At 41.7% G+C, this 25046-nt stretch overlaps 1 protein-coding gene across 1 annotated transcript in view; it reads right to left on the reverse strand.

Annotated features, from left to right (window-relative positions):
* Positions 1–23047, reverse strand: part of CDH7 (cadherin 7) — a 147962-nt gene extending 124915 nt beyond the window's left edge. Inside the window, exons 1-2 of the mRNA XM_061399565.1 lie at positions 22936–23047; positions 9163–9569 (exon numbers count right to left, since the gene is read on the reverse strand). Coding sequence (XP_061255549.1) covers positions 9163–9372 — 210 coding nt within the window. The 5' untranslated portion in view covers positions 9373–9569; positions 22936–23047. The remainder of the gene's footprint in view (positions 1–9162; positions 9570–22935) is intronic.
* Positions 23048–25046: the final 1999 nt, after the last annotated feature.

A 25046-nucleotide genomic window follows, 5' to 3' on the forward strand; every position in this document is an offset into this window, starting at 1 on the left:
TTACTTTCCAGACTGGCCCTCTAACACTTTTGAATTGTATCTCTAATGATTGCTCCCTTACTCTACTCATTGTACTTCCAAATGCATCTATTCCTCATCTCCAATATAAGAATCCTGAGTTCAAGGCCTTTCTGAAGATTTAATCAGTACTGAATATGAATCAGAAATTTTATTGGCTCTATGAAGAATCATTAGGAGAAATCATCTTTTCCAACATTAAACAGAATACCATTGATTGTTTAGACTTTAGCTCTTATGAATATATTAAAATGTAAGACATTCAGTTGCATTCTCTTTTACCTTAGCCAACTTTACCTATTATTTTCCAAAGCAATGTTTTATTTATAATCATGAGAGTTAAACACTTGTGGCACATCTCTACAGTATAAAACAGTTCTTTATATTTTGTAAGCAATGAGAAAGAAAGTTCTTATTTAAATATAGATTAGTAGACATCTTCTTGGAATCTTAGACACCAGAGAGCAGTCTCACATGCTTCAGAAGAAAAAAAAACAAAATCAATTTCTCTGAGACATCCTAAATTGATGTGCTTTTGAGAAACAAGATCAATTACTACATAAAAGTATGGCTATTACCTGACAGCATTTTAGATTTAAATTTCATCCACGTTTCACATAAACCCACAACCCCATCCTAAAAATGGACGATGGACTTTAATGAACCATTCAATGCATATCACCAGTTATATTTATCCTAATCCATAATGGCAGCTTAGATAGTTCTATACCTCCTTCAGGATTTCAAAACTTTCAGATGTTTTTTTCAGTAGAAGAATGTGGCAGGCACCACTGTGACCAAGCGATCAAAGTCAATATTTCTAAGAATGAGCCCTGTTAGAAGCCTGTGTCTCCTGAGAAGCAGCAGTGAGCAGGACACCGTACCATTTCTGTGGCATTCCTGCCCAAACTGCATCTCCTGACACGTCTACATTAGGAAGAAACATGAAACTAACCCCGACTATGAGAGACTCTACCAAATCACTAGTCAAGGACAACAGACTAAAGAAACAAGCCAAATGCAAGATAGGATTCAGGATTGGCTTCTACCAGAAAAGCACTCGACTGTAACAACTGGAAAATTCTGAATATGACCTGTTGATAAGTAAAGAGTACTGCAGCCATGTTAACGTCCTAGTTTAAATAATAGGTATAGTCACTGCATGCGTGCAAGCTCAGGGACTCAGTCGTGTCCAACTCTTTAGGACCCCATGCACTGTAGCCTGCCAAGCTCCTCTGTCCGTGGAATTTTCTAGGCAAGAATACTGGAGTGGGTAGCCACTCCCTTCTCCAGGGGACCTTCCCAACCCAGGAATCAGACCCACATCTCCTGTGTCTCCTGCACTGCTGGCAGATTCTTTACCTGCTGAGCCATCAGGGAAGCCCAATATGTGTAGCCATTAGTCATGTATGATACTGTCATTCGGAGAAGCTGGGTCCTACTTTGCAGCCTATGTGTAAGGCTGAAATGACTTCAAGATGGTTTCAAATTTTTACCTAGTTGATCTCTGTTTTACAGATGAGAAGACTGAAATGTATGCATTTTAGAGCATTGCTTAAAATAATGAGGAACTTGACAGTATAACCCAGGGTTTCTGCTTACTGATCTTTCCACTATATAAAGCTTCCCCCAGTACAGTTTTAGAAGATTCTGTCCTACCTTCTAAGGAGATAATTCCTTTTTTCTCTCCTCTAATTTGAAGACTGAATCATGAAATCAGAGTGTTTCCAGGTATCCTTGTACAAGCCTTTGTTCACGGATCCATGAATTTGTGCCTCTGGTTACCCACCTCCACAGCTACAGATCAGCTGTGGAACTGACTCCTTTCCATCGCCTGTTACCTGCTTGGTTTATCAACCAGGCAATGTTAGGATGGAGAGGCTTTATTTTTTTTAACTCTTTTATCTAAGACGGTACCTAACCTAGAGCAGGTACTTAATAAGTATTTGAAGAAGAGAAGGAAGGGGAAGAAAGAAAACACGTGACAGACTGCCTAGCATGCCAAAGATGTTAAGCATAGTTCTACAAACTATTGTTTCTCTCCAGTGATCACGATCACTATGACAGATAATCAATATAAATCAGATGAAACGATTAGGATGAAGTTCCTCCCACGCTAGCACTCATCCATATACGCTTAAACCAGCAAAGCCTCAGTGCCTGGCCTGTGCTTGTCTAATTCTGTCATTTATCTTGGTGAGTCACAGAGACTGACTGTGTATCAGTGAGCATGGCATACACAGTTGGTCAGTTACACTTTTCTATAGAAAAGCCCAATAGCATCCTTTTAGCAGGAACTTTGTCTTTGCATTTAGAAATTCAACATAAACATAAAAACCCAACTATTATACACTGAATTAAGCTTTTCAAAATTTTTGCTCCTCTCACCAAATGGGTGACAACTGTGCACAAACACACACATTAAAGAAGACGGGATTTTAAATGATCTTGATCAACATAAACAATCAACATAAAAAAAAAATTTAGAGCCAATCTAGACTATCTAGTTTGAGTGTGTGTGTGTATTCAGTCACTCAGTTGTGTCCAACTCGTTGTGACCCCGTGGGTTGTAGCCTGCCAGGCTCCTCTGTCCATGGAATTCTCCAGGCAAGAATATTGGAGGGGGTTGCCATTTCATCCTCCAGGGGATCTTCTTGACTCAAGGATCGAACCTGCACTTCCTGCATCAGCAGGTGGATTCTTTACCACTGAGCCATCTGGGAAGCCCAAGTTTGACTATAATTAGGTTTATAACTGCAAGTCCCTATCCTCCAACTTCTAGCTGTGTAATCTCACCTGTAAACTATTTGGTAGCTAATTACAACCTTCATTTCTAACCTAAGATAACTTTGAAGAGAAAATAAGCAATATTAAACTGAATTAATGGTACGTTTCTGCATTTTAGTAGCAAAATCTGATATATATTATTTTCATTATGGTTTTGAAAGAACACACAAAAACTTTGGGTTGTTGATTTTATGTGGAGAAAACACATTTACTACTTTATAGTTATACCAGAGTTTTATAAGAGCTAAAAATAACTGTCAAAAAATATTTCTAAGAGTCTGAACTTATTTGCATCCCACAGAGCTTATCCATGTCCAAATTTCTTTTGAAGCCACCAGGAGCTCCACATTTCTACCAACGAAGTAACAAGAAGATAAAAACCAAGGTCTTCACAATTCACTCTGGTTATAAAAATGTTATGAAAATGGGTTTCCTATGCATACACAGAACAAACTATTTGTTTTATTTTAAGATGGGAGCCAATTTCAGGTAATCTACATATTTAGAGGATGCTTTTGCTGTTTTCCCTCTGAAACCTACGAAATGTAATTTCTACCGTGATATACTAGGTTAGCCAAAAAGTTCATTCGGGTTTTTCAATAAGGTGTTATGCAAACACCCTAGTGAACTTATGTTCTTCCCTAAGTTCTTAATATTTTGGATTATTTTCTTTTTGTGTATCTCATATAAACTTACCCTCATGAAGGAATCTGATTTGTAACCCAATTCTCTTAACACAACCTCCCTTCAAGAGGAAAGTTTCTTTTCTGGAACAGTGAGCAGAGCTTCGGGGATCAGGAGACAGAGAAATCTTTCAGTGAGAGATATGGCTGTGAGGTGCAATTAAATGCATCAAAGACACTCAGCAACACTTTCAAGCCAGGTGAAATTGAGAGCAGAGTGAATCCCACACTACATTCCTATGTCTTTGATTCTGACTAGGGTAAGAGGCATAAATTCTCCCTGAATGAGTGGGGACGAAAGGGGAGTAGCAGAAAAGGTAAGAGTGATGTTAACAGCTCAAGAAGCAGACTGTGGAAGAAGCACGAAACACACATTTCAGTGAAAGTGATGGCCTGGAGCAGAGCGGACGCCTGGCAGCCCATTATACTGAGCAGAGATGAAAAACACTTAATACCTGAGACTCAGGCTCAGTGGTTTTGTAGACAAATACTTTTTTGTCAGATGGTTAGGGGATATTAAGTGAGAAATGCCGAGGTGAGGAAAAGACAGGACTCGAAAACTGCAGTGTGATGTGATCAGATGGCTAGACACAGCTACTTCTCACACACCTCAAAGAGCCAGGTCAGGGTGATGTAAATTCACAGGAAGAAGAGAAAAGAAGGGCATCTCTACTTCATCCTTCCCATGAAAGGACAAGAACACAGTTGTAATTAAGAAATACTCTTGGGGACCTCCCTGGAGGTCTAGTGGTTAAGACTCTGCACTTCCACTGCAGGGGACACAGGTTCCATCACTAGTAGGGAAACTAGGATCCCATGTGCCTTGCTGCACAGCCAAAAAAATACTTCTCTTAAGGAAAGGTGTACTATTTACTATTCTTTAAAACGGAGCTCCATATAGCACAGTGACTCTGGTTAATAATATTGTATTGTACATTTGAAAGTTGGGAAGAGAGTGGATCTTGAAAGTTCTCAACACACAGAAAAAGAATTTGTAACTATGTAGAGTGATGGATGTCAACTAGGCGTACTGTCGTATCATTTCTCAATTTATACAAATATGGAACCATTATATAGCACACCTGAAAATAACAAAATGAGTATGTCAACTATGGGGCTTCCCAGGTGATGCCAGTGGTAAAGAACCCATCTCCCAATCCCTGGGTCAGGAAGATTTCCCTGGAGAAGGAAATGGCAACCCACTTCAGTATCCTAGCCTGGAAAACTCCATGGATAAAGGAGCCTGGCAGGCTACAGTCCATAGGGGTGGCAAAGAGTCAGGCATGACAGAGAACAAATACATCAATTATACTTTAACTTACAAAAAAAGCTCCATCAGAGTAATGACTCCTTACGTAAGACTCAGCGGCTTGTCAATTTGAATGACAAGATAACAGTGAGATGCTCACGACAAATGTCAGATTCTAACCCAGCCCAGCAGTGCGTCCTGGAGGCCTCTTGCAGAGGATCTGGAGGAACTCCTGGTCCCTTTCAACAGACTGGCCTACTTTCATCTTGAGTTATCAAAGTCCGGAAATTGGCTAAAATAAAAGGTGATAGCCATCTTGTGACTTCAGTGTCCTACCTTAAAGACCAAATTTCATTTAACTGTAGACTAATTTAGCTGATCTTGTTGGGCATCAGCCATTAACATGGTCTTCAACTTTGAAGGTAAAAAAATTTTAGATGTGATCTGACATTTGAAGTCCACATGTTTAAGGTCTGAATCATTCACCCACATATGTATGCCATAGCCTATTCCTATACAAGACATGTATCGCCAAGCACATCCAATATGGACCATTCCTATAACTAATTGCAATAAGTTTAAATACTATTTAATACATAAAATAATGTCTACTTTCATCTGAAGGATCACCACTATAACACTGGACTCATAAGACAATAGATTATCCACAACCTGGTTAATTTATAATTAATATGTAGTGAAATAGATAAATATGATGTCTAGATTAATGTTCCAAATATTTTATCTCATTATTTCTCAGTAAAAACAAACAAAAAAATTTGATTTACAGATATCATTATTCCTATTTTAAAGATGAGGAAACTATAATTTAGTACTATTAGGCAACTTACCCTAAGTCATACAACTAGTAGGAAATGCCTGAGTCAGCAGTAAGACTGAAGTCAATTTGACACATACAATACATACTCATTTTGTGATTAAATTAAGCTATCAAGTTTAGCAAGGTCATCATTTACATTTTCCAAATTACCTAAACAGCTCGATTTTCTCAAGAAGACTCAGAGTGTAGCCATCTAACGAGCATACGTTAAATATGCATTTGTGAAATGCATTATCTGCCTATCTATTCTCCTGCATATTAATCTAGAACCTTCTATTCTGTCTTTGAAAACTCTGGTCATAGCCTCCCTCAAGGTAGGAAAAAAAAAAGAAATGAAAAGTATATATATATATATATATATATATATATATCTACTGTACACATCCAAGTGATAAAAACTGTACTGAGGTCAAAATTTTCCTTTAACTCTGCCCATTCAGGACACCAGCCTAAAAAGACTCATTTTATTTTCTCAGACAAAAAGTCTCGAGTATTCACATTCTCTACCGCCTTTTCTCAAGCAAATGTAAAATGCACCTTTTACAGCCTTTCATTTGTCTCTCTTCTCTATAAATTTCTCTCCATCTCAAATTATTTTATTGCCCTTTTTCTGTATTTTAATCAGTTAAGTGTTTTTTAAAACCTATTTCCATCCTGAACATTTTACTGTGAAGAGCACTATTGAACTCCCAATATACAGCCTTCAAGAGATAAACACAGACTTGTTTCCTGCCACATAAAGTCTGCTAGATGATTGTCTCTAATTAACTGAAAGGAAAGTACAGAATATTTGCTACCTAATCAAGAAACCACACAATTTCTCTTATTAATAGAAAAATAGCAACAGCATTGCCCAGTACTTTTGCACGTATTTGGAACTTAAGTAACCTAGAGACATGCATTCATAACTTGAAACTGACTTAACGTGGATTATCTTGATAGAAGCAGTCTGAATTCTTATGGTGAAGGTTATAAAAATTAAAACGAGGTGGTTTTTTTTTAATTTTAAATTATCTTGATTTCCAAATGTCAATCTCACTCAAGCAACTCCATATAAAACCAAATTAATAGGAATATTTTAGTCATGTTTAGAAAATTTTACATTTGTGCAAAAGTGTGATTCCTACTGGGTTTCCCTTGTGGCTCAGCTGGTAAAGAACCTACCTGCAATGCTGGAGACCTGGGTTTGATCCCTGGGTTGGGAAGATCCCTTAGAGAAGGGAAAGGCTACCCACTCCAGTATTCTGGCTTGGAGAAGTCCATGGACTATAGAGTCCATGGGGTCTCAAAGAGTAGGACACAACTGAGTGACTTTCACTTTCACAAACTGATAACTACTGATAGTAGTATTAACTACTATAATAATAACTGATCCTTTGGACTTTCCTGGTGGCTCAGACAGTAAACAATCTGCCTACAATGCAGGAGACCTGGTTTGATCCCTGGGTTGGGAAAATCACCTGCAGAAGGGCATGGCTACCCACTCCAGTACTCTTGCCTGGAGAATTCCATGGACAGAGGAGCCTCAGTCTACAGTCCATGGGGTCACCAATAGTTGGACATGACTGAGCTACTAATACTTTCACTTTTCACTTGTCCTTTATGAAATATTTACAAATTATTATAGATCTATCCATTCAACCAAGTTTGATGAATTTCTCAAATGTTCATTAAAAATGAATGAAATTATGAGCTAGAATCTAGGTCACTATCATTACATAATATTAATGCTTTCACTTGATTTACAAGAAAATAAGAGAGATGGAAAGATTTAGTACATAGTAAGTATAAATGATGGTGCTGTGGACATAAGCAGACTGGCTCTGAAAATACACATATGCACACACACACACACACACACAAACTTGTGTACATCCTTTCTTGGGCTTCCCAGGTGGCACTAGTGATAGGAACCTACCTACCAATGCAGGAGACATAAGAGACATGGGTTTGATCTCTGGGTCGGGATGATCCCCTGGAGGAAGACACAGAAACCTGCTCCAGGATTCTTACCTAAAGAATCCCATGGACAGAGGAGCCTGGCAGGCCACAGTCCCTAGGGTCGCAAAGAGTCGGACACGACTGAAGCAACTTAGCACACATGCATGCACATCCCTTGTCAGGACAAACTTGCTATGATAGGCTAGACAGTTTCCTAATCCATGTCCCTAAAAATCTTTAACATATCTGAATTCCTTTGTTACAACACAGTATCAGTATTTGTACAATGTAGAGGCATTTAAAGAAAAGAAAGAATATATATAATAAAGATCACCTTGGTTTATGTAGACAACTACCAACAAAAACAGATTTTTCACTCTTACTCAAGGTCTATTCAAATGAAACAATGACCTGTGAAACAAATACCGAAGATCCTCCTTCAATCATTCACACTTGAAAATACACTCAGGGATAAATTCATCAGTGTGCTGAGCTTCACTTTACCAGGAATAGATGCATAAAACTGACTAAGAGCAGACATGCAGATGTATAGATGTCTTGCAAACACATTCTACTTATAGAAACCCTTCTCCAGGGCTCAGCACCAAGTTGAAAATCTCAGGCCATCTTCACAGACGTGAACACAGCCAAACCTGCATCAAACCAGGAACTGGAACATGGTACCAGGATGGGGAAAAGCCATGTGCCCTGGAGTGCACCCTTCAATTCAGCAAGTGCTCGAACGGAAACCGCTACCCAAACATGCAGACAGAAGGAGGCAGTGGTAAAGAATCTCCACTTGGGCACTACTTGGCCGCCAAATAAATACACCCCAAACTGCCCACCATTCGTCTAACATCACTTCTCTTGAACCTCGGTTCATGCTCATTTTTAACCAAAATGTTAATTTTAAAAAGGAAATTTTAATAGTCCATTAAAACAAAACCACCACTTAGAAATGTAGATTTGAACCACTCCTGATTTGGAAACAACAGTCCCCATAATTACACTTTTTGCCATTCTCAACTGCCAAGTATCAGAACAGGATACATAAGCCTCAAGTTAGTATGAGCATTATTAGCCTTGTTAACTCCCAGAAAAAAAAATCTCAAAAATCTACTGGCTCATAGAACCCACCAGTCTTCATTTATTACTGTGGGGTCCCCGGCCTCTGGACCATGGACGAGTACATCCTGTCAAATCAGTGGCAGATTAGATGAGAAACAGAGCAGGCAATACGTGTAATGCCCTTGAATCATCCCCAAACCATGTTCCTCATCCTTGTCGGGGGGAAAAATTGTTTTCCATGAAACTGGTTTGAAGCACCAAAAACGTTGGGGACTGCTGTTGAGTAAACATTCCTGCTCTAATTTTGGAAGGACAGCTTTACTAACATGCCACCATCATGCTAAACGAGGCGTGAGTACGAGTCTCGCCTGTATCTTGGAATAAAGCATCATTCCCTAAACTGTGGCTTCACGGGATGAGTAACACCTGGATGACTGTGCCAGCGTGGCTAACTAATGCCAGAAACCTCATGACAGCTTTGTGTTTCTCATCTCCAAAGAAAAAGGAGCCGTTCTCCATTCAACCACAGACATTCACAAGAACCGTTTGTGACTTGGAAAAGCCAAATACCCTACCTTTCCTACATAGAGCGGGTCTGAACCCATGTACTCCTCCAGCACGAAGAACTGATTCCACACCCAGCTGCGCTTCGTGCGCGACCTCCCTGATTGGAAATAGGGCTTTGATCCGGACCTTGAGAGCTCCGCTTGACTCATCCCCGAAAAACACAGGAAAAGCGAGATCAGCTGAAGAAAATGGCAGAACTCCACTTTGCCCAACTTCATCTTTTTTTTTTTCTTTCTTTTTCCTGTGTAAGAAAAAAACCTTGACAAGACAGAAGGCACAGTTCCAGTTGGCTTAGTAGCTCTTGCCTCCGGCAGGGTGTCAGCTGGGAGTGTAGAGATAATAATTTGCAGAGAGTTCGAAGGGGAGAGGTCACAAGTGCTGAATAACCTTCGCCCAAGAATGGTGTAATAGGTACCTACCAGAACAAAGAGAAGAGCTGGTGTCAGAAAGCAAAACACAGAACTTTTAACTTGCACTTACTAACTCATTCTCTTTTTTTACTTTGTTTTTAACACCAAAAACATTTTGCATTGGAGTACGGCCAATTAACAGGGTTGTGGTAGTTTCAGATGATCAGTGAAGGGACTCAGCCAGACACACACATGTATCCATTCTCCCCCCCAAACTCCACTCCCACCTAGGCTGGTCACATAGCACTGAGCAGACTTCCCTGTGTCTTTGTTGGTACTAACGCACTCTTGATCATCCAAGATATCATTATTTGCACTATCATTAAAATATGATGACAAACTTAGAAAACTGCAAAAGCTGTGGCCAAATTCACAAATGACATAAATACTGCTGATGCAGAATTATCCTGATTCCATAATACAACCTTAAAATTTTCCTGGTTCTTCTAGGGCATTCTCATTGGGAGCATATGGTTTATTTAATACAAATGGAGCAACCCATCAGTTAAAAAAAATCATTTTAATGCTAGGCATTTTGGGGTTTTTTTGTCCTTTTCTATCACAGTTTCATTTGTTGGTATTAGAATATGAAAGCCAAGCAGCTCAAAGCAGGGATTTAACCAAATGGAAAGGACATATGCTAGTTTAAATCTCTCCTGTGAAACTGCAAAGAGAAAGAAGTATGAGATGCTTCGAAACCGGTTGATTGAGTCTAAGCCACCGAACACCAGCTGTTTTGATGTGTTCTGATTTGATTGTGATCAGCTGAAAAGCTCAGTGGTTTCCAATTTCTACCCTTCAAATTTATTGTCATGTATGCTGTGGAGCGTGTTTGGTCATTCTACTGCACTGAAGGTATTTGCCGCTTTACAAATATTTATTGAACCCTTGCAGCATGGTTTGTGCATAGTAGGGCCTTTCTCTGTCAACAATGACAGGACTGAATTATACTGATCATCAGAGGGGTGAGCAAATTCGATTCTATATTGAGACTGATTCTCGGTTCCACACACGTAAGAGGTGTCTTAGCAGCAGCAAAAATCTTTTATCCTCAGGTCTAGTTATTTCAGTTACCAAATTCTGATTATGCAAGAGATAATCAGTTTACAAGGCCAACTTCCCAACACACCCCAAAACACAGAGGAATGAGAATTTATGACCAAGTGCTCACTTAAATCACTGTTGCACTTTGGGTTATGAATTCATTTGGCAACTGTAAATAAATCAACAATAGGATAATTAAGGCAAATAAGATTTGCTTTCAATTTTTGAGAGGAGAAAAATAGTCTTAACAACATGAAGCCACAAGATATCTCATTATCAAAGCAGAAAATACTCTCTGTGCCAACTTTTCCATCTTTCCCCCTTCTCTCCTGTAACAGAAATGTCTGCTAATCATCAGATGATTTCTGACAGTCAAATTGCTTATAGAACATGCCATATATAGTAGAAGGAAGGTGAACTGTATTAAACATGTTAAAATAGTCCACACAACTGGAAGAAACAGGTTGCATGGACTTGAAGCTCTAGTCAAATGAACATATTCCTATTAAAGATACTGCAATAAAGTTTGAAATTTAGGATATTCCAGAATAACTCCAAATACAGCTAACGGCTATGTTCTGAGAAGCCCCAGGAAGGATAAACTATTACTGGAGCATATTAACTGCAGTCTGTGCACTGAATACCATCTCCCAGAATCCAGATCTCCCATCTGATGATCAAAAATGAATTTGGTTCATTTGAAAATCACTCTAGAAAGGTGACGGAGAAGGCAATGGCACCCCACTCCAGTACTCTTGCCTGGAAAATCCCATGGATGGAGGAGCCTGGTAGGCTGCAGTCCATGGGGTCGCTAAGAGTCGGATACAACTGAGCGACTTCACTTTCACTTTTCACTTTCATGCATTGGAGAAGGAAATGGTAACCCACTCCAGTGTTCTTGCCTGGAGAATCCCAGGGACGGGGAGCCTGGTAGGCTGCCGTCTATGGGGTCGCACAGTCAGACACGACTGAAGTGACTTAGCAGCAGCAGCTAGAAATGCAAGTTGTTCTACACTTAGAATTACAAGCAAGAAGGAACTTGGGGCAATTTACTGATATTCTGGTGAATGAATGACCCTCAGCTAGGTTGGAAGTTCTTTGTACACTGGTCTGAGCTAATCCACCTGAGAGACAAGTTACCTCCAATTAAAAGAAGACAAGTAAACACTTAAACAAGGAAATGGTGTGCTGGTGAAGGGATTTGTCTGTGCCGACCGGGAATCAGGGCCAGGAACTCCTGGTGAGCGGCCTTTAGTAGGAAGCACAGGGACCTCCTTCACAAACCAGGTTCCTGGGGATGGGGGAGGGGGGACCTAGGGTTGTGGTGACCAGACTGAGTCCAGCATGGGAACCCTTTGGCCAAAGGACATTTCAAGTTTCACTGTTCTCCTTCCTCAAGAAAGAAGGAAACTGCGCCTAAAACTACCGCAGAAATACTTTGGTCCCTAAGACCAAATGTTTTAAAATGTGATATGGACAAATGATGTCAATTTCAGTTCAGTTCAGTTGTTCAGTCCTGTCCAACTCTGCGACCCCATGTAGTGCAGCACGCCAGGCTTCCCAGTCTGTTGTTCCATGTCCAGTTCTAACTGTTGCTTCTTGACCTGCACACAGATTTCTCAAGAGGTAGGTCTGGCATTCCCATCTCTCAAACAATTTTCCACAGTTTGTTGTGATCCACACAGTCAAAGGCTTTGGCATAATCAATAAAGCAGAAGTAGATGTTTTTCTGGAACTCTCTTGCTTTTTCGATGATCCATGATGCTGGCAATTTGATCTCTAGTTCCTCTGCCTTTTCAAAATCCAGCTTGAACATCTGGAGTTCAGGGTTCATGTATTGCTGAAGCCTGGCTTGGAGAATTTTGAGCATTCCTAGCCTGTGAGATTCGGAGAAGGCAATGGCACCCCACTCCAGTACTCTTGCCTGGAAAATCCCATGGATGGAGGAGCCTGGTGGGCTGCAGTCCATGGGGTCCCAAAGAGTTGGACAGGACTGAGCGACTTCAATTTCACGCATTGGAGAAGGAAATGGCAACCCACTCCAGTGTTCTTGCCTGGAGAATCCCAGGGACTGGGGAGCCTAGTGGGCTGCCGTCTATGGGGTTGCACAGAGTCAGACACGACTGAAGCAACTTAGCAGCAGCAGCAGCACCAGCAGCCTGTGAGATGAGTACAACTGGGCATTCTTTGGCATTGGCTTCTTTGGGATTGGAATGAAAACTGACCTTTTCCAGTCCTGTGGCCACTGCTGAGTTTTCCAAATTTGCTGACATATTGAATGCAGCACTTTCACAGCATTATCTTTTAGGATTTAAAATAGCTCAACTGGAATTCCATCACCTCCACTAGCTTTGTTTGTAGTGATGCTTTCTAAGGCCCACTTGACTTCACATTCCAGGACGTCTGGCTCTAGGTGGGTGATCATACCATCATGATTATCTAGGTCATGAAGATCTTTTTGTATAGTTCTTCTGTTTCAATTCTGTGTCAACTTAGGCTACTCTATAGATTAAGGGAAATTGATAACATTGTTTCTGTGTGAAATTGTACCCAACCTCTAAAAAACTAGACAACAAATGAATTTTTTCAGAATCCTAGATTTGGGGAGTTCTTATAATTAAATTGGTTTTCCCTGGTGGCCCAGATGGTAAAGAATCTGCCTGCAATGCAGGAGACCCAGGTTCAATCCCTGGGGTCAGTTAGATCCCCTAGAGAAGGAAATGACAACCCACTCCAATATTATTGCCTGGAGAGTCCCTTGGACAGAGGAGCATGGAGGGCTACAGTCCATGGGGTCGAAGAGTAGGAAACAACCAAACGACTAAGATCTGAGTCTGTCATGTCTCAGCTACACAATCTTGGACAAGATACTTAAATTCTAAGAAAATAAGTTCCAGAGATGAATCTTCAAACCTCCCACTTATAAAATGAAAATGTAAATAATTGCATCTAATATTTAATAGGATTAAATAAGCAGATCATAAAAAGCTAAGGATAGTGCCTGGCAAAAACTAAAAGCACTAAATATATATACACACACACATATATGTAACATAAGTAGTATCAAAAATTATATACATATATACATTTTAAGTTTGATACTGCTGCTGCTGCTAAGTTGCTTCAGTCGTGTCCGACTCTGTGCGACCCCATAGACGGCAGCCCACTAGGCTCCCCAGTCCCTGGGATTCTCCAGGCAAGAACACTGGAGTGGGTTGCCATTTCCTTCTCCAATGCACGAAAGGGAAAAGTGAAAGTGAAGTTGCTCAGTTGTGTCCAACTCTTAGCGACCCCATGGACTGCAGCCTACCAGGCCCCTCCACCCATGGGATTTTCCAGGCAAGAGTACTGGAGTGGGTTGCCATTGCCTTCTCCGAAGTCTGATACTACTTATGTTCAAATTAAAGTTATTGTGTGATGTTTTCATTTTCACGTTATCTATAAAATGTTTCAGAAAACTCCTAACACTTAGGGAAAACATTTTTAGCTTTTTATTTTGTATTGGGATATAGCCAATTAACAATGTTGTGATATTTCAGGTGAACTGAGAAGGGACTCAGCCACACATATGCATGTATCCATTCTCCCCTAAACTCCCCACCCTATCCAGGCTGCATTGTAACATCGAGCAGAGTTCCCTGTGCTATACAGTCGGTCCTTGTTGGTTCCCCACATTAAGTAGAGCAGTGCGTACATGTCCATCCCAGACTCCCTAACCATTTCCTTCCCCCATCCTTCCTCCTCCCTGCTCCCCCCCACCATGAGATCATTCTCAAAGTCTGAGTCTGTTTCTGTTTTGTAAGTTAATTCAATGAAAACATTCTTAATAGTTCTAGTCAGTGCCCAGACAACTACGTAGATTATAAAAGGAAGCATCTAGATGCATACAAACAATGGCAACAAAGTGCTTTCTTAAAAAAAAAAAAAAGTAATATTTTCTTTCCTAAAGCCACGTTCTCTGTCATTCTTATAAGTCAAAGACTGGTATTGGTATTGGATAACTTTGAGTTCACTCAGGATGTTCACTGATAAGAAAGAAACACAATCTGGACTGGAAATAGATCACATGACCCTCCATCATTTCCTGTAATGACCTTGGATCCCTTTGGGCCTTCATGTTCCATGTGTGCAAAATGTGGGGGCTGAGCTATATCATTTTATAAAGTCTGTTTGTACAGCTAATTATATAAAATTGCTTTTGTTGTCTTTTTTTCAGTTATGAAAAAGTACACATTGTTAATAATTAAAGGTAAAGGGTAGAATGATTAAGGAAAGCAACAGAAATATAAAGGAAGCATTCGACGTGTTTACAGAATCGAGCATGAATTTTACCAAGACATGTTTAAATTACTCTTTTTGCCTCTTGATTATTTATTTTCCATACAAGACTGTGGAGTGATGGAACAAGCTAGAACACATAAAACAACAGAGTGACAGAAAACGCCATGAGTTATTTTAGAGTCATTGACATGATAATATCTGCAGAGGAAAGATACCTGAGAATTGTATACTTTCCTATTTAAACCAAGGGTTTTAAGAGCAGTTAGTATTAACAGAAACCTTGATGAACAGGGATGATTTACCCTATTGCTGTATCCTAATATCTAGAACGGAAATAGGCCCTGGAACTGACATTCAGAAAATGTCTATGGGATGTTTCTTTTCATTATAATCACTCTCATGTTTAATATGAAAACTTAACCATAGAAGTCAACACGGAAATCCTTGACTACTCTACCATGTTCAGAAGTCACAATCACTTTGAGAACAATTCCATTACATTTCTCTGCAGGATTTGAAGTATTTGCCAGTCTCTTGAGCCAAATTTTCTTTACTTTTCTTGAAGGTCAAGAGGACAAGGATACTTCAACTGGCATTGTGTACATTCCTGGAGGATGAAATTCTCTTTCATGAAGCAAATAAATGCCTCTAGAACACGCTTTGTACAGTGTGCTGGTAAACATCGGAAAATCACATATGAAGAGCTGGAATCTGAGTAGGGTGTTTCATGATATGTACATCAATACTTTGGAGAGCTACAAACCCTGCCAGGAACATACACTTGATAACAGAAGGAGGAAGTGGTGTGGCAAGGGTCAGATGTCCCCTTTCTTCACCTGTCCCCCCCAAATCCTTGCCTTGCTTTCCGGACAGATCTGGTTTTCGAGGTAAAGGCCAGAACAACAGCTCGACCCAGCTCACCCTCCCTGGATGAGTTGGGTCACCACGAAAGATAGGAAGGCCCTGAACCCTTAGGAAAAACTTTCAGTTATCTGTGGTCATCAAATAGAAGTAATTGAGACTTGCCCTTGAGATTTCCTGTCCATAACCTCACTATACAGGCTTCCCATCTTCACACAAACGTCAACACATCTAAAGGCACCAACCACAGTAACGTCTTTGCCACATAAACGAACTTGAGCACCCAACACATTTCAATTGTTGACTTTGTGCACAATGGGTTAAACAAGGCCTCATGAATCTGTGTCCCAAAACAGAACTCTGCAACCTCCTTCCTCAGACATCTGTGTCCTCTTCTCCCTTTCTTCTGCCTCCTCTCCTATCTCAGTTTCCTATACAGGCAGGAGTTAACCAGGGGGATGTTACATCAGAAATGAGCAGAGACCTCTGTGCCCAAGCTGTGTCACGTGCCAACATGTGGCCCAAGGGAAAACTTAAAACAGTGGCCCTCTGGAAGGCTGGACCGCTGCCTAGGGTCACTATGACCAACTCAGAAAAAAAAGAGACGGTGCAGAAAAATAATGTATTGGCATACAGTTAGGTAACTTCTACAGATCTGTGTCAACTTCTGGACAGTTACAGATGTTCACCATTACAACACTGAGGACAGAAACAGCAGGAATAGATTGTATCTGAGGAGAGAAGAGCTGAATAGAGGCCAAGCACAGACATTTCAAAAGCCAAAGCGGAGATGGCTACTGGATTAGTAATTAATCTAAAATCTAAAAACTCTGGGTAACATTTCAAAAAAAATTTTTTTGCTCTGATATTTTAAAGCTAAAATTTGTCATTTTTAAAATTTGTAATGTTAGATCTCTTTTTTTTTTTTGGCCAAAGCAAAAATACATGAAAATCACGACAATTAATACTGTGATTTTTGTCAAAGGAATGCAAAATGAAGCCTCACAAAGGAAATCTTAAAAGGATTGGAGCAAAAAAAAAAAATGAGAAAGAGGTAAGAGTCAGTCAAGCGCTATTTACTAAATCAACATCATTTATTGACCTGAAATCACTTTATCATGCTACTTTTTTGTTCCAATTATTTTTGTTCATCTAAGTGGCAAAGAATTATTTCCAAGTAGATAGTTTATTATTCATTTAACCTTAATACCTAATAATACTTTACCCAAACGAATTCATCATTATAAAATTTTCTTGGATTTTCTGCTCCACTAATACCTCTGTGAAACTACTTTCAAAAATCAGATCAAGTGACCATCATGCTCTTAATCAAATGTTTGTTCAGACCTAAAAACAATGACTAAAAAAAACCCTTCCTAACAAAAAATGTATTTTTAATGCATCAGTGAGCAAAAGGGCAAATCTTACAGAGCCTGTTCCATCTAAATTAAAGACGGCATGCTAAAAACACTACAAGTAGCACAAAATGTATCCTATTCAACCACTCACATTAATATAGAACCGTAAGAGTAGTTAAAGCACATGCCTAATTACCAACTAATTTATATTTGCTAAACTGCTTTTTTAAAAGGCACACAGGGCTATCTGCCTTCGAAAAATAAGGAGCTATAAACTATGACTATCAATTATATTAAAAGGAGATATAATATTACTAGTTTAGGTTTTCTGGCACTTAGTTAAACTGGAAGTGGTTTTTGCAGTGCAATATGAATAAACCAATGGCTTACCTCAGTTTAAGACTCTATACCATCAATTTCTCTCAATCATAGGCAAGAAACAGATGCTCAACCTCTCTGAGTCTGGAGTTGCATCAGATATAAGTCTTCTGCAACTGCTGTGAAATATACTTACTTCATAACACACTAATAGGTAGTATACTACTTACTGGTAATCTAAAAACTAGAAGACAGCCTGCTTCTCTTTTTAAAATGGGTCCAGTTTGGGAGGAAGTTGGACTTCCCTGGTTAAGACTCCACACTTCCTATGCAGGGGTGCAGGTTCGATCCCTGGTTGCGGAACTAAGGTCCTGCAGGCAGCACAGCTCGGCCAAAAGGAAAAAAATAAAAAAACATGGTCCAGTTCACAATTACATGGAACATGACAGTTTCAGAATAAATTCAGTAATTTGCACTTTCTATAAAAACAAAGGTAAGAATGACATTTAAGGACTGCCAGTGAACTTGATAGAAAATAATCCACGAGAATCAGAAATCTCTTAACAGGTAACCACCAAACACCTTTAGAACATTCCCTGAGACGTTCTGTTGGATGGTTTATAAAACACAGTAGTACAAGAAATCACAGTTGTAACAATAACAAAATGGGAGAGAAAAAAAAAAATCTTGCTGCTGGCCTATTGGGAGGAAACTGTCATTTCCAGGATTGCTTTAAAGTTGAACTGCTGGGCTGATCAAAAATGTTGTTCAGTTTATGGGAAAACCTAAACAACCTTTTTAGCCAACCTGATACATTTTGACAAGCAACATGTTTTTAATGAATGAAGACTGAACAACATCCATGTTTAAAAGTGGAAATGATACCACTTCACAGCAGTGGTCAGAGGATACTGTGACCATATCACCATTGCTTTAAGCACAACCTTCATGAATGAGCTCTGTAGTTTGGTGAAAGAAGCCTGCTCCCTTTTGGATACTCCTTGGGTATTAAATGGCATTATTTAAACTCAACAAGGAAAGACTGCCTCCTGATTTCATGTCTCCATTAAAGACCTTCATTTGCCCTTGCTTTCCCCAGGACTGCAGCCACCTGTCTCCACACAGGTCTTCACTATTGCCACAAAGGTAGAGTGGGCTGCTTTGTAAAAAGGATCATACTGTTCACTGTTAAGTTCACTTGTTTTTACAGTAGATTCACTGAATATATTTTGGGGAATGCAAAAGCGGGGAACGATCTGTTCTAACCTCCCCTTCATCAGTGAGCAGAGGCTGTGAGTGACAACAGAAAGTAATCCAAGGTCAAGGAGCACTTCAAGAACTATGGCCATGCGTCAGTTCCAACTATCACACACAAATAGAGCTTTCAGAGATGACATCTAAGAGAGAGAGAGAATGAGGGTCATTTAGTGCTGAAGGAGGTAAACGCTTGCTTTTCTTGAGCATTCATGTTGGGGAAAAATAAATGAATCTCCAACCCACTCAAGAGGTAGAACCACAGAAACAGAACCTAAGGCAGTCTTTTCTTTCTTTACTAACGAAAACAAAAGTCTACGGTTGTGCAGTGCCCAAGGTCACACAGCTAGTTAACAGATGGAATTGGGCATGACTGGGATGCAACGGTCATTTAAAGTATTTGTTAAATATTTCTCAATCTGATCATTAATATCTTTCTAATTTATTACCTTTAGAATTTACTCAAATTTTTAATATAACCATGAGCTTGAATTTTCAAAGTAGGGGACCATCAGGATTCCATTCAGAATGTACGAGAGAGAGGACAGAATGTAAGATACTCAAGAGATCTCTTGTTCAGGATTGTATGTTTATATATTACCAAAAACAGTGAGCAGTACCCAATTTTAAAATTGCCTTTTCCCTTTGAAACAACTCTAGCACCCATAATAACTTCCTACAACACTGTAATGCTATGGTAGTCAACTATTTGCACTGATATTTGAATACTAGTCCATTGGCTGTTTTAGAAATTGGGTAAATTCTGATTTCTCAGGAAAATACCTTAGGATATAAGAATGTACATGGATGGTTATTTGGTTGTTGCTATAAATCCTGTATTTCAAGATGCTTCTCTGTTCCTAACTACCCATTATAATCATTCTAGATTTAATACTTCATCTTCAGCTTTTAGGATAGACATATACTGTCATTTGTTCTATCTCTTTACCATTAAAGTTTAGCATTAACTTCAATAATTTTAATACTGATGAAGCAGCCCTCTTCTTTTCTACTTAAAAGGTATAATTCTTTACATTTTAATTAGTAAGGCTGGGGACCTCTGTGATATGTGACTTCTCACATAAAGAAACTGTGATCAAACCCATTAGCTCCCTGGGCCAGATAACATTACAACCACAGACCACAACCTCCTACCGTTAACTGGCCTAAATATTCAGGCAGGGGCCCTGGAAATGAATCACACAGCCGGTAGTCTGCCTCTGGTTATCAGACATGGAATGAAAACTTCTCTAAGTGGATTACAGAGTCAATTTCCACGAAGCACAAATAACTTCTGCCATGGGTGAAAGGAATGAAAAAGAGAAAACAACCACTGTTAACAATTAACTAGAAGCAGCCTATGTAAATTACAAAGAAAGTGACAAAGCACAGTCCTTCTGAGCTCTTTATATAGTATCAAAATGGTCAAATCATACTTACAGGGTTTGTTTCTTTGTACTTTTACAACATATTTCAGTGGGATCAATTTTCACTTTTAATTTACCCTTGCATTTACATTGAGATTTACTTCACTTCAATAAAAGGCAACATGTTTCAATAAGCAGTCTGCAAAACAGTCAAAAAGAAATTTCTACTAGAATGAAAATATGAAATGAACGTAAGGACATGCATGCCTGCATATTCATCTGCGCTGATAATTTTGTCCGTGAGGAGTCTCGCAGAACCAGGGGGGGAATGTTTGCAGGGGTATCTTTCTGCAAAACCAGCAAATTCCCAGAGGAGGCACTCGAGTACTGCTAGTTACAGCTAGATCAGCTCTGCTTGTCAGAGGCTGAGGAGATGGTCACACACAGGACTCTGATCACATGCCTTCCTTGTCCTCAGCTCCCCTTCATCACCCCATTTAGAAGCAACTGAGTCCTTCATGCAAAGGAGAAAAGCTCCCATCACTGTCCTCTTGCAATCAACGATGGTGCCTTGGCTATTTTAGAAGTTTCTGAGACTCCCAATTTCAGCTAAAGGCTCTGAAGCTCTCCAAGCCAGTAAAAAACCTTTTTACACGTGACAGAGAGAATTGTGATGTGATAGGAGCTACTAAGGCAGTAAGTGCAAAATCTTATAAAATCAAAGAAGGATGGAAATCACTGAAGCATACATGTTAACAACTGAACAACTGATGATGCTTTACAAAAGATTTATAAAAGACTGACAAAGTGTTGAACTTGACTACAAAGATGTAGTCACTTCCTCATATCACTACACATTCTGAGAAGCTGTTATCAGCTCTGCCCTCAAAAAAGCTAAAAAGGAGGAGAGACAGTGGGTGGATTTTTAGACCTAGGGAGGCAGAACAGTGACCCACTCAGGATGCACCCAATCCTCTCTCCTTCACTGGACACTAAAAACTAGAGTCAATTCAAGGGTAAACCACAATAATACAGATGCTTTACAATTACCCTTCTATAAGAAAGGGAAAAGCGCTGTGCTATTAAATCAATAAAAGTCTACTTAAGAAGAGGTGTGAGCCTGTCAGCCAATTGTTAACACAATTCTAATCACCTATTGCAGCCCTTAATTACAATAATATCTCAAGTTGTAAGAGCACAATGCCTTTTTCTTAAGGCTGCAAACCTTAATGGCTTCTAGCAGGGTGATGGTCTACACTACTGATTATTGTTTTCTTTATTTTTCTTTCCACAGACAGACTTTCACAGCTAGTTTTACCAGATAAGACTATTAAGGTTGGATGCTACCTAATTGCTTCTGCCACTCCACTTCATATGAAACACTAGCGGAACAAGCCAGATGTCTACAAAGTTGCCAGTTTGACTATCTGTCTCAATTCTTTAGCATTTTAATCCATACTGTCCCAAAGAGCCCCAAAAGGAAGAAAAGGATTCTTAATGGATTGCCCTTTATGTACTAACAAGAGAACAGCTTGTGTAAACAAAATCTAACTAGTTCTTCTTCAAAGAAGTAAATCTGGTGAGTTACTGAAAGCTTCCAATACAATTACTTTCTTCCTTAGCTCTTCACTACCAACTTGTCTTTATAAAGACACACTTAAAACTCGTCTGATATCGCTGCCGGACAGTGTATCATTGTGAACTTTCCTTTAAAAAACAACAACAAAAAAGGCTACTGCTTCCCCTAAACTCTTAAAATATACATTTTCGTGCTGTTAACCTGAAATTTTTTTAATGCATACTGTCACTTACCTCAAGCCATATACTAACATATAAGTTACTTTTTTTTTTTCTTCTATTTTTCCCCATAAAGTTCTGCTTGTCTACTTTTGAATGCAAAATAATCTGAATACCTGCCGGGTTACAGGAATTATGAAGGAAGAGTCTTTACTTAAAGATGTTTCACCTAATAAGTGCTGCAATCAAGAGAAGATATTTCTTGCGAACGCGTTTTAAGTATATTCGGGCTTCAGTGCTCAGATCTCCAAAGCTACCCAGTCCTTTGCTTCACAGGTTCTCACCTGCCCACTGCTGGGTAATTTAGTACCAATCTCCACTCACCTGCACTATATCTAAGAAATCCTTGAGGTTAACGATGTAAAAGGTGAAGCCAATAAAGACCATAGGTCCTTCCTCGTGCATCCACCCGCAACCAGCCGTGGACCAGGTGCGCCCACAAAGTCCACCAGACAGTCAGAGAAGCAGGGCGCCCTTAGAACGACGCGCACCTAGGGTACCGCGGGGCGGAGCGGAGGCGGGATGTCTCGCAGAGGCCAGCCCTGCGGATGCAGGGCACCACCAGAATACTAATTACAGGAAAAAGCTAAACACCCTTACAGGAGCTCCACCGTCCAGAAAGGTAAACGGAGTACACGCAGTCAGTCAGATGGACGCGCGGGCACACGCCCCCTCGCAGTCTCAGACCGCCGCAGAAGCCGGCCGCCCGGCCAGCGCGGAGTTTTCCCCGCATGTATCCTGGGTTAAAAACAGCCCCTCGTGCTCCCGGTGGAGGAGAGCGGACCGGACTGCGTGCTGCCCTGCACACGGACAACGCCGGGATCTGCTCGCTCAACTCGCCAACTCGCGTCGCACCCGGTGTCCGTCAGCACCAGCTTGCCGGGCCCGGCTCCCTTCGCCCGCCCACCCTGCCCGGCGGAGCCGCAGATCAGGGCCACCGAACGGTAACTTGCGGACGCCAGGGAAACTCCGTGCGGATCTCCCCGCCCGCTTTCCGCCTGCCACGGAGTCCCGCTTCCCCGGGCGCACCGGAGGGCGCACTTGTGCCCAGCTGCGCCTTCCCCGGCCCCCCCGCAGGCGCACCCACTCACCTGGGGGCTCGCTGCCCTCTCCGCGGCGTCCCGCGCCAGCCACCTGGGCGTTGGCATCCGAAAGGGCGCGCGCTCAGCAGCCGGGCGCCCGCGGGCTCCTGGGGACCCAGGGCGCGCGGTGGGGCGCACGGGGCGGACCCGCGGCGCCCGCTCGGCACCCGCTGCGGCCGGCGCCCGCTCCGATCACAGCCCTCTCCGCGGGACGCGGGCTGCGGGGACCCCGCGCGGGCCCCCAGCGCCCCGGTCCCGCCGGCTCGGCCGGCTCCCCGGGGCGGCTCAGACGCTGGGTCCGGAGCGAGAGAGCGAGCGGCCGCGCGTCCGGAGAGAGGGCGAGGGGGCGAGTGGGCGGGCGCAGAAGAGGCGGAGAGGGCGCACTGGGCCGGGCCAGGTGGGCGGGCGGCGGGGAGGAGCGGGTGGTCGGCGGCCGGCGCCGGCAGACAGCGCTGTGCGTGGCGGGACCCGGAGCCGCCGAGACTCTGGCACCTCCCGGAGCCCAAGTGAGGGCTCTTGGCACCGCAGCCGCTCCGCCGCCGCGCGCGCACCCCCGCGCGCGCACCCCCGCGAGCCCCTCCTCCACCGCCCTCCTGACAGCTCCGCGCAGACCGAGTCCTTCTCAGGAAAATCCAGGAGAGCGGTGGAAGTAGGAGGGGCAGCAGCCCATCCATCTCCAGGCGAGGTATTTGCATCTGAAAACGCAGAGCTGGAGGAGAGTTTGGAGAATTTTTTTTTTTCCCAGCGCCCTCCCCTCCCCACCCCCAACCTGTCGCGGAAGCCGTGATCAATGGAGCTCCTGAGGCATGAAGGCAAAGTCATAAAACTAATCAGAACTTACAGTTTTCTTGCGTGATAGTTTTGCCCTTTCAATCTCCTCGGACTGCCCTAGTTCTACTTTCTGTACTTGCAGAAAATTTCTTCCCCTGCTGGGCTGGCTAATGCAAAACTTCCGAGGTGTGTGATTTACGCGCTGGGTGGGAGAGAGGACCCTCGCGAGGTGGGCAAGGGGGTCTAGTCTTTTTAGGACGCGCCGCCGCCGGTAGAGTTGAGCACGCTTTGTGTGCTTCTGCTCTGGTGCTTGATTTAGTCTGATGCCTAGCTGTTCCGTCGTAGGGGTGAGGAAGGTGAATAAATCGTTTCCAAGCGCGTTCGTTTTCATTTTTCTCATTCGGTCAACGGAACTGGCCCTGCGTCTCCCATCCATCCGTAACGGAGATTCTCCAGATACCCGGCTTGTGGGCTTGGCTCGTCGGTGTAAGCACCTCTGCTTCCTGTATCCCTCAGGCACACTTACCCTCCCCCCAGTCCAGCTCCTCCAGTCCGCTTAGCTTGCTTCTTTTTTTTCTCTCTCTCTCTCTCCTCTACTTAGTCTTTAAAACTGGATTCTGTGCTAATCATTCTAACAGAAAATCTTTTTGAAGCGTATTCATTTCCAAATACCGCGGCTCGCTATGGTATTTACTTACAATTGCTTCATTTTAAAAGTTGTCTCTTCAACCCCAAACCTCTCCAGCTCCAGGTTTGCTTGGAGGACCATTTCACGGTCCATTTCCATTCAACTATCAGCCATCCCTCAAACTCTGTACCTTTAGAACAGACCTCTTTATATCTTGCATAGATACCGCCTTGGGTTTCCCAGGATGTACTTTCTTTCAACTCCACCATCATCATTTTCCTGGTAGCCAGACATTAAACCTTGGCTTCATCTTGAAGGATGTTGACAGGATTTTATCTGTGAAAATCCTCAATTATTCCAGCTAATGTTCACAGTCTAGAACTTTACATTTTTCTGGTGGCCTTCCTTTGTGTAAATGAATTTGCTTCTGGGATGCGACCTATACTTATAATTGCTCTGGACCAAACGTTTCGGGAAAGCAAAGAGGAATATTCACTATGATTAAGACACAGCACATGTTTAACCCACACCAAGTATTTGTTGAATACAAGAAGTGAATGGTTGTATCCCATCCAGTATTAACACAAATCTGAGCCCACCTGCCAGTTTTTAACCAGCTCATTGACTGCCTGGATCTTTCATCTATAAGGGATGATGTGGGATCAGGAATTTGGTACTATACCATATATATTTATTAGCTCATTTTAATCAACGGACGCCA

This window comes from Bos javanicus, chromosome 24 (assembly GCF_032452875.1).
Source record: "Bos javanicus breed banteng chromosome 24, ARS-OSU_banteng_1.0, whole genome shotgun sequence".
NCBI lineage: Eukaryota > Metazoa > Chordata > Mammalia > Artiodactyla > Bovidae > Bos > Bos javanicus.